We start from the raw sequence: 10,766 nt of genomic DNA on the forward strand, positions 1-10,766 counted from the left end.
AACCAAACAAAGTCTCAATTAATTCTATATTTTGGATGCAAACTGGACCAGCCCATGGGAACTTTGGGGCCTAAGTAAATATATTCCTTAGCACTTCCTAACCCAGCCCATATGGGTAACGCTTCTAGACTCCTAATTGGGAGGTGGTCATCGTTCTTGATCAGGGTTTTAAAAATCAATGAATTAGAGTGAGAATTGACCAATTGGTATTGAAATTGGCTAGGACCGATCCCAATTTCTGTTGTTCTTAATGAGAATATAAATGTCAAGATTCCTCTAAGTTGATGGGTTTTCAGATCATATGGCCGATTCTAAGGTTTTTAAGACCGATTCCAACTCGACCTGGATCGGAATCAACAGGGATCGATTATTCACCGGTGATCTTGACCGTCCAAATGCCAAACATGCCCTCAAGATATAGAACTCAAGCCAATGTTTATTATTACTATCGTAAGCTGCTGTTATTTCACTGTCTATTCCTTGCTTTTGTGTTCCCTGTGACCAAAAACACCGTCTGAAGACCATCTTCCCGTCTACCTACAAATGATCCCTGCAATCGAACCAAACCCTCCCATCTTGCAATCGTTGCTTGCAAACGACCCCTGCACTAGAACCCTTCAATCGACCCTCGCCATCGCTGCATCCAAACCCTTGCTATCTGCTGCAACCTTGCTTCCTCACCGCCACAACCCCCCTGCATCAACCTGCAACCGCCTGTTAGTGTTAGTAAGATGCGATCCTTAGAATTGACCACTATGAGTCCATTCGCAACTCAACGCTTGCACAGAATAAATGGTTCAGCCTTTGGGCCAATGCCACTGACTTCGCAAGACGCTCGTTCCAAGTCCTTACATGGTTTACTTAATCTCTTATCCCGATGTAAGATTTCCAACTTAAAATACTATTACTAGCAAAGAATATCCAAACCCCCAAATATTTTTGAATGCCATCAAAGAGTTGGGAATAACATGACCTCTCAAATACTAAATCAACAAAGGCAAGGAAAGTCGCGAAGTTGGACATACCTCGGCAAGGAAAGCAACTAACACAGCAGAAATGCAAGGGAGCTCTTCAGCTAGTTGAAAGATAACACGCACAATAGCGTAAATTTGAAGATTTTTCAACTGCAGCCAGTAGTAAAACCACAATTTTCAAGAAAGCAGGATAGGAGATTGACTTAATCCAGCATATGTGTAACCGAGTGACCACTTGCCAATATTCAACATAAAGGGCCCTTCCATGAATATATGGTAGATTATAAACGCTACATTGGAGAGCTCAGCACTACAATGGACTGGATTAAATGGGTTACCAGCACCTCACATCCATATTGAGGAGGTCTTGGTATATCTTAACCAAGGTCCAGCTGTCCAGGGCAGATTTGGTCAGAGACCACAAACACACATCGGTATTAGTTACAAGAAAAACAAAGAAACTAGTGAATAGTGATAACATCTAAAATTCTTAACTGATTCCTATCATCCCTCCATTCTATTTATCTTTTTCTTCAGGTTAAGTTCAATCACAGACTAGGAATGACCCCAATTCTTACCAACCCGTTCCCATCCCTCCAAGTACCTAAGCTGTCAAGATATTTAATTTACCAACCTGGACGGGTAAAGAAGCAACAACTGCTGCCTTAACATCAAGAATGATGCTAGCATTACTACCCCAGCGGGAGTCAATATCCATGGTAATCTGATCTTCCTTCAGGCTCTGAACACAAATACCTACATAAATTATTAAATTAATTACTGTAACATCTGTGCCAAAGGTGAACAGTATAAAACACAACTATCCAAATGCAGGGTAATGGATGCACATTGTTAGCAAGCAAAATAATCAAGACATAGCCATGGTTGTTTCTGAGCTATATCAGGATGATTAAAGAAAGGGGAGAGGAACTGATTTTCAATTCCCAACGCTGTACCGGAAAGTATGGTTTCAAGTATTGGCATCAGATCAGGCATATCTAATCTCCAACATGGATCTGCCAATGTCATACCAATACCTCGGTGTATCACTCAAAATACAGACTGGATTGTCTGTATCAGCCCATATGAATTGGATCAGTGGAGTTCTATATGGAAGCATCACGAGTCCAAAATCTTTGCCAAAAAGAAATAAAGAAATAAAAGGAAAATGAACGGGAAAGGAACTTTTCTTCGACCAAAAAGAACTTTTCTTCAAATCATACTCTCTAGTCTTTGGCAAGAAAACTAAAGGGGACATTGTGATTGAACACTTTGTTGACAGCTCCATATCAGAGTCCTGAGTGTTATACATCAGCTAAATGCTAGGACCACTCTCAACCACACCTCCCTCAACCACAATCATTCATTTCTTCCTTTTCTCAAATTCAGTTCTTCAATGCCGAGATATTGCATCCATTGAGCAATAACATGTCCTATATGTAACTCACTTCAAGTACCAAGCCTTCCATGAAGGATTTTACTTTAAGCATAATTTAAGTTCTCATCAAAAAATTTACCTAGCAGAGTTTGTGTAGCATAAATAGGTCTTAGAGTTTCTCTTGATTTTTTAAAATAAACAAAACATTATCTTATCATGGTTGGTCTTCCATTATCTCCCTCAAATCTATACTAAAATTTCTGAGGTTTTTGACTTTTCCACCCACTTTGCGACACACTTGTATAATATCCACTCTCTTCATCAGTGAAAAGTTATTACGAGAAGACTAGAAGCAATTGCAAAATCAAACAGAAGTTAGAAGACTAAATAATTGTCTCTCCCCCCCCCCCCCCCCCACAAAGTTCCTCAATTACTAATCATAGCTTACAAGATTCAAAATATAGACTAGGATGGTTTAAATTAACAATCAAAAATACTAAAAAAGTAATTGTGAATTCAGACCTTCAATCTTTGGTGCTACATTTCCAAGAGAGAATTTTCTGAACTTCAGTGATGTGATTCCTGGAGGTCGATATTCTTCCGGTAATGGTTCGATAGATTCTCTTATGATCACTGAAGTTGGCTGGAAATAAGGACAATAATAGGTTGTCAACAAAAATAATAATAGGTTGTCAACAAAACAATGAACATATAGCGATTCTTCCACAATATATTCAAAATTTGGGCACCATATGGATATGGTTTCAAGTGCCACTTTAATACAACAATCAATTTCAAAAGAGCAAATCTTGGAAGAAAATACAAAGGAATAAACCAAGAAGTTCCTCATAATCCAATCCCCTTTTTCTTTCCCAAACTGAAAGTCTTTCATTCCATGCTAATTTCTGTAAAATAATAACAAATTATTTGCCATTACTTCTAATAATGCAAGCAGAATATAGAAATGATATTGATGGAAGGAATGTTGATTGAGCACAGAAAAAAAAAATTTGCTTCTCCAAATTCAATTAAAAATAAAAAAGAAAAAAAATAAAAAAAAAAACAGACTTACAATACCAAACTTAACAAGGAAAGCATGGGCATTGTATGTAATCGAGAAGAAAAATATAACATTAAATAAACAGAAAATGGTCACCAAAATCAATTGATGACTACTCAATAAAAAGGAAGAGAAGCTTACTTCTGCAAGAAAAGGCGACAGTTTTTCCAGTTCCTTGTTTAGCCATTTCACCTGAAAGAAATGACATTCTTGGATTGAACAAATACAACAAAAACATGAAAAGAAGACTTAATACGTTCAACATAATTTCAAGGCAATAACACTTCATGCATGAGAAAGCAACACTTAAACTAACCAGTTCACAAGTAAAACTAAAGCATTCATATTCTTTTTTTTTTTTTAACATTCATCAACTTATATTATGGTCAAGTCACAGGAATTATTTATTTTGGTACAGGATAAACCTACAAGTGGATGTTTGAAACGCCTCAACGTGGTTACACTATTACAAACCAGAGATATACATTTCCTGAAGAAATATAAAGTGGAGGAAAGTTGAACTTCAATCAAGGATGAGAACTTATATTGAAACACTGGTATAGCGAGTAAGTATCAACCTGAAAATGCATATTGAACACTGGTACACCAGAGGAAAAAAATGAAAAAAGCAATTAAAACAAAAAAAAAAAATTCTATGAATGAGAAAGTTATCATATATTGTATAAAATGCATGCCTCCCATGTATAAAAGCTACCCTACTGATTGACTAGTTGTTACTTCACCTATGTACTGAATATTAATCATTCAAGTAGTTAACATATTCATAAAATCCCAAATAAAAATTAAAATAATAAACTCTGTAGAGATAAAAATAAGGGACAACTTACCTGTTCATACATCTGAAAAGATATCCAATCAGGATAATTATTGCCGCAAATCCTTTTTACATCCTTTCTGCTAAGGGACGCAAGAATTTTTATACCAACTGCCTGGTGATGACACAAAAATATAACCAATGGCATCAAGAATGTTTTGCAACAATCATCCAAAATAATAATCCTTTAACAATTTTACTTAACCATCTTGAATAATAGTATAGTCGAAGAGAAACATCATAAAAATCAAAATACTTTCACAGAGTACCCCAAAAACACACTAATAATATAGCCACATTAAAGGTTCAGCATCAACTAAGGGATTGCCAAGGCTTGAAATCATCTACCATTACCACACAATAGTTCAATGAACCTTCACATGGATTATTTTCACCTGGAAAGAAGTGATTTGAATTAAGAAAATACAGAACATGAGAATAAGTAATCCTACGTCTACAGGACAAGAAAAGAAAATGCAGAACATGATAATAAGTAATCTAACATCTACAGGACAAGAGCTCTAAGCAATAAATAGTCCATTATTTTGCATCAAACATGTGGCATGCAAAACAAAGAATCTAAAAAGGCAGAGGAAGATGAAAACCTAAGTATTCCAGGATTTCTTTCTTTTCCAGCATCTTCTAACTTAAATACTGAGAGTGATGGGTTCATCAAAAAATAAAATTAAAATGCCAACAAAGAAAAAACCTACAAACAACCAAGTGCAATGTATGAAGGGGATCAAATTTAATTCCCTCAAGGAATTATCAGAGCAAGAGACATTAATCAAATAGTGGAAGAGAAAAGTAATCCATCTCAACGCATCAGACCAAAAGTATGCACTTCAAAACCTTTTGCGATGCTTGGAATTGATCAAACTTGCTGCCCTATTTGGGGCTCACCACCTTAAACATTTCCTGGTGGCTGGTGGCTTTCTAAATGACGAATGCAAATCCAACCAATAACGAAGAAAAACGTTATAGCAGGAATGAGCCCAAGCATTTAAAACAACACAAAAGCAGGAAGAAAAGAAAAAGAAATTGAACTCGTCTGCCGTTTTCATCAAAGCAATTACAGGCAATGTAGCAGTTCAAGCTTCAAATTAAGTAAAGGACAGCTCTCTAACGAAGCACAGAACATTAAACAAGAAAGAAACAAAAAATTTATGTTCGTATTCATAAAAAATGGATCAAAGAAAATAGAACAGTAAAATGCAAATGAAATTATGAATGCAGAAAGAATTAGAAAAATATACTCTACAACTCTTCTGTAAATCGAGAAAAGCAGCAAGAATCACTGAACCAGAAGGCCTTTTCAGCTTCGGTAATTCCGGACCTCAACCTCGACTCAAAATTCCCAATCCAACCAAATTTCAAGATCGTTCCAGTTCAACCAAATTTCAATATCATTGCAGTGCATCTAAATTTCAAGATCGTTCCAGTTCAACCAAATTTCAAAACCATTCCAATTCATATAAATTCTATAAGTGAAAAGGGGAAATTTGAATCAAACCTGATTACTTTTTCCTTGTATTTGATCCTTTCTTCTGAGGCCGCTCGTGATTTTCTGAAAAATGAATTGCATATTCGTTTGCAGAAAACGCAACGAAGAAGCACCTAGAGCAGATAATCGCTTCATGTTTATGCAAGGCTTCAATGTGATATTGCAGTCCTTCCAGATAATCGAACGATAGACGGCACGGACCACAGTAAAAATGGCCTCTCGCTCTCTTCTCCTCTTGTCTCCTTTTCTTTCCCTTAGACATTTGATGTTTCTTTTTCGTTTCTTGTTCGTTAAGATCATATGGAAATTGATAAAACTAGTAAAAGAAACCCTAATGAGAGAACGATAGTTCCACAGAAAAAGATAGTTGCAGAGAAACTATAGTTGCAGAGAAGAGCGTGAGACTGTTTGGACGAGGTGATTACATTTCCCGCTTTCGGTATTGGTTATTCGTGTTCAAGAAAAGTGGGCCGGATATTCGTGTTCAACAAGAGTGGGCCGAAAGTGGACCGGCCCACTTCGCCTTCAACTCGATACATTTTAAATCAGAAGTAGTTTGGGCCTCTTTTAGTTTTTATTTCTTTCTTTTTTTCTTTTCTTTTTTTTTTTTTTCTGGTTATTATGTACTAAGGAAATGCCATAGGGACTTTCGACAGAATTAACCGCATTGTATTGGTATTAATAAAAGTCGATTTTATATCCTCCTAAGGGTGTAAGTTTGATCCTAACAATCCAAACCCGCCCTAAGACCAAATAGGGTCTAGGCTCAGACTTATGGCCTTAGGGTTAAAAATCTCTGGCCTGAGTCAGAGTTTGGCTGAGTCAGAGTTGAGGCCTTGAGCCCAACCCAACCCTGTTTTAATTATAAGGTATTATTTATCATACTATTATATAAATGCATGTACTCATGCTTGGTGATTAATCTTTTCTTAAACTACTTTACTTTTCTTGTTTATTTGAATACCTTATCTTTTATTTTTAATTTTTTTTTTTTCTGGTATCTATTGTTAGTTTTATAATTGAATATTAATTTCTTAATTCATTAACCTTTTTCTGAATTTATTTCCTGAGTGGATGTTCTTAGTTTTTGGGCATCTGATGTTGTGTTTGCTTTGTGCAAACATGAAGCTCCTTTTTGTTATCTTTTTTGGTTATAGGTTTCAATTTGATCTATGTTGTCTATTTTAAGGTAGGGCATGAAGGGTAGAGAGACGTTTTGGGTTGTTTCTGTTAGATATATTCTTCTGATTTTACGAAGATCGGTGTCATTCTGAACGGATTATGTACTTATTTGAATGTTGCTAAAAGTTGTATTTCTTTTGACTTCTAGAATTCTGCTGCAACTTAACTTCTTAAATTTTTGTTTTTCTTGGTCTGGTTTATTGGCTTTGATTTTTGATCTATTCTTTCCCTTTTCTATGATAAATTTCAGTCAAGTTCTAAAAATCCTAAATGCAAGTCGATTCAGGTCTCCTACTTGAGGACCACGATTTTAGGTAACTATATAGGGTTGATCCTATTAGTCTATTCATACTAGCATTGGCCATGAATTGTACCGATACTTGACCAGTACAGTATGTATATAATATTATATATTTTTTAAAAAATGAAGTTTTGATCTTGTATCAGATGGTTACCAAAATTTTAGTCATTCAAGATCTTCGGTTAGATTTTGTGATTTATGTACATACTCTCTATAAGTCTATACTATTATGATTTAGATTCATTGTTTAGTTTTGTACCATGTCCTTCCTCTTATTTTTGGTTTTTCAATATAAATTGTTATAACTTTGTGACTCATAACTTGCATTATGGTTTTGAACAATCATATCTTAGAAATGGGGCCTGAATACTCTTCTTTTGGGCTAGCTGGTTGTTTGTAGTTTGATGCCAATAGGGTTTGTCTTATTGGGATATTGGGCTATTGTGAATCCCTTTCTTTATATTTTTGGCTCTATAAATTTGTTTTACCGCTAAAATATTAAAAAATAATAATAATAAATAAAAGAAAAAAGATATCAATAGTCAGTTACTGCCCCCCAATGGTACACTCTACCAAACATGCTGAAACATATATTAAACTCTTTAAAAGATCTGAGTCTTTCTTGGGTTGGAACTTTTTAAATTTGATTCATTGCTTGCAACAAATCTAGCGTGGAGTCTTAAGTTGGAAAATACACTCTTAGAAGGTAGCTCGGCACCACATTTAAATTTTTTTACTTTGGGTATTCAAAGGTTATTAGCTTTCTTGTATAGATTATATAAAATATCATACGGTTTCAATGTCAAAGGAAAGAAGCCCAAAGTCTGTAAGCAAAAGAAAGTGGTTAATGCATGGTGAGTTGAGGAAAAAAGATTGTAACATTTTCATCGCACATGACCAGATCTTTAGTTTGCCCCCTAGTTTTCTCTAATGTAAATCTTTGTTGATGTCATAATTGACATGGATTAATTTTGTGAGGCACAACAAAATAGTTGAATATGTTATTCTACATGGCAGCTTCATTCTTGCACTTCTTTTTTTTTGTAACATATATGGTATATGTTCCACAGGTGATTGGTATGGAGATGATAAGTATCCGATTGCCTAGGTGAACAACTACTCTAGAATTATTTGACTTGCACAGGTCTCAAATTGTTCGTATCATCAGGATGGTTGAATCTATCATTCTCAACTACCCCTAAGGTTGTAACTTTTTCTATGTCTACTATTGTTCAATGACATGCAATAAATGGCATTGCTTAGAAATATTGTTAAAGGATTTTCAAGTTAATTACAACTTGTACTATGCATCCACATAACTAGAACCTTAGCTTGTGAAGCTTCATTTTATGCAAAACTAATTTCTTCTTTTCCATGAACCAAAATTCAATTAAAGGCATATATCTCTAAGCATGTAATTGTTTCCGGGTATGTTGATATCATTTTCTCTTCCTTAATTTCTCACACTCAAATAACCGGTAAGTTAGTTTATGTTTCTATACTATTAATTAATAGGTAGTTTGATTTATTGTTCATTTACTAATATATGTTTCTCTTGGAATAAAATGATACTCCATATATTTAAAGAAGACTATTAGATTCAACTTATTGTGCATGCATGCCAGCATGATAACACGTTTTTGGAAACTTTATTCTTCTTCTTCTAGTAGCTCTTAAATAAGATTGTTCCAGCTTCCCAATCTAATAACATTAATAAGCCCTTGTTCCTTTCTTTATTAATGTAGATTTGAGCTCCTCACGGTCACAGTAGAAATTACTTGTCTACATACCATATCTGTATCATTATGTGTCCAGCCCATATCTTCTCTACCTAACGTGCGTCTAAGATGAATCTTATTTTAATGGTAGGAGAAAAGCAATAATGTGGGGTTGCTATTACATTGTAGAAAGTTGAAACCAAGTCTCTATCTAAAGATTTGGTATCACATAGCATTCCATATGTATAAGAATTCATGATATATTATGGTGCAAACCAAGAACATGATCTATATTGAATTCAAAGCAGCTTTTTCAATTCACAATCTCAATGGCATTATGTGTTGTTTGCTAGGTGATTCTAAGAAGTTGGGATATATCTCTCTACATAAGCACAGTTCTGTTAAGGTAAGCACATGGAATCTTAGCGTAAATTTCATTTTATTTATTGTTTTAGTGTAGGAAATAAAATTCTATAAATCTTTACCAATAGTATTGACCCATTGTTATTTAAGATTTTACTGCTTATTTTTCTGCTTATAATAATTGAGCCCTACCTAGTAATTTTCGCCATATCCTTTTTGACTATATAAAGTATTATGCTAATTTTCACCCAAAAAAATTATGCTAATTAATGTATGTATGGACATTTCTTTATAAGTGCTCCTTTGGTTATGAAGGGCAAAATTCATTTATTACTCAATGACTAGAATAAAATGAATATTTCTTTTGTTTGACCAAGAAGTCTTCACTCTATCAAGGTGAAGTGTATCTATAATGGTTTAGGATTTAATGGGTGTTCTCAGTAAAGTGTACTTATATAAAATGAATGTCTCTTTTAGGGTTATATGGGTATTTTCAGAAGAGTGTACCTATATAATGTTGCTATGAATTATAGCAAGTTCATTTGATCCCTATAATTTGAAAGTCATGAGGACTATCAATTGTAACGCTATTCTCCATTGATAGTGAAGCATATCTCATCTCATCGTGGAAGTAAGTGATCATACCGAATCACGTAAATCCTTGCATTATGATTGTTTGTTTGTGATTTTCATTATTTTCTCCATCGTTTTAGGTTTTATTCTATACTATGATTATTTTTGAAATGCAAGAATTTGAAAAGTGCTATCGGTAGTTGTACCATTTGCACAATCTATGATCTTTTTTATTCTTTTAATTTTGCATAATCTATGCATATCTTTCGATTTTCATTTGATCCATTACGAATTACTGTGTTAGGGGTTCATTTTGTACAAATATGGGAACCTTTCAATAGTGGTACATCAGTTGAATAATCGATCATAAATAAGGTGTAATTATTTTAAGTTTTGTTTCTATGAACTTGTTGCCCAATGTTTTTTCTTCATACTATCAATCTGAGATATTTACTGAATATCTGGTCATCGCAAGCTCAATGGAGTCAATGTTTGGTAGGCTATTATGGTCTATTTACCTTCATGGGATGCTAAAGTTGAGGCATTCACCAAATTAATGGACCTGACTTTCTATTTTTGAATGATCTCCTATTCTTCACATCCATATCCTCTTCATGACTATTGAAGTGTTGAGCATTGTTCTTGATATCAAGCACCTCTTTTCTCTCTTTTTCAGAATTGCTCATTTTTCACATTTTTAGGGAGATTAACAGTGTAGCTAACTCGCTAACTCGCTAACTCCTTGTCTTGAAAGGCCTTGTCTTATGCATGTGAGACAATTTGACCGCTTTTCATTCCTTGGTTATCAGATGTATATCAGACAAATACCATGCGTTGAACAAGCTTTATTAAATAATCCTCTTTTCTAACACCCCCCC

The 10,766-nt window shown here is 34.5% G+C and overlaps 1 protein-coding gene across 3 annotated transcripts; it reads right to left on the minus strand.

The window, feature by feature from the left end:
- Positions 1 to 416: 416 nt before the first annotated feature.
- Positions 417 to 6,148, minus strand: LOC122065926 (calcium-dependent lipid-binding protein-like). Of its 3 annotated transcripts, none has more exons than XR_006136160.1 (7): positions 5,761 to 6,148; positions 4,261 to 4,362; positions 3,554 to 3,604; positions 2,875 to 2,995; positions 1,609 to 1,730; positions 1,026 to 1,366; positions 417 to 704 (listed from the first exon to the last, which is right to left on the minus strand). XR_006136160.1 is itself a non-coding variant. In XM_042629751.1 (7 exons), the coding sequence occupies exons 1-7, from the start codon at positions 6,049 to 6,051 to the stop codon at positions 678 to 680; spliced, it is 813 nt and encodes a 270-aa protein (XP_042485685.1). In that variant the 5' UTR covers positions 6,052 to 6,148; the 3' UTR covers positions 417 to 677. The 3 variants fall into 3 exon arrangements, 2 of the variants coding, with proteins under 2 accessions (XP_042485685.1, XP_042485684.1); XM_042629751.1 differs by having other exon boundaries at positions 1,026 to 1,124; XM_042629750.1 differs by having other exon boundaries at positions 417 to 1,124.
- Between the last annotated feature and the right edge of the window lie 4,618 nt (positions 6,149 to 10,766).

Source organism: Macadamia integrifolia, unplaced genomic scaffold, assembly GCF_013358625.1.
Source record: "Macadamia integrifolia cultivar HAES 741 unplaced genomic scaffold, SCU_Mint_v3 scaffold2154, whole genome shotgun sequence".
NCBI classification, from domain to species: Eukaryota; Viridiplantae; Streptophyta; class Magnoliopsida; order Proteales; family Proteaceae; genus Macadamia; species Macadamia integrifolia.

Excerpts from the sequence above, each read along its gene's own strand:
- LOC122065926 (XM_042629750.1), bottom strand. The coding sequence starts at position 6,051 with ATGATCTTAACGAACAAGAAACGAAAAAGAAACATCAAATGTCTAAGG. Across the intron at positions 2,996-3,553 it reads TGTCGCCTTTTCTTGCAGAA|CCAACTTCAGTGATCATAAG; the intron begins GTAAGCTTCTCT and ends CCTTATTTCCAG. Across the intron at positions 1,731-2,874 it reads TGTAGCACCAAAGATTGAAG|GTATTTGTGTTCAGAGCCTG; the intron begins GTCTGAATTCAC and ends TAATTTATGTAG.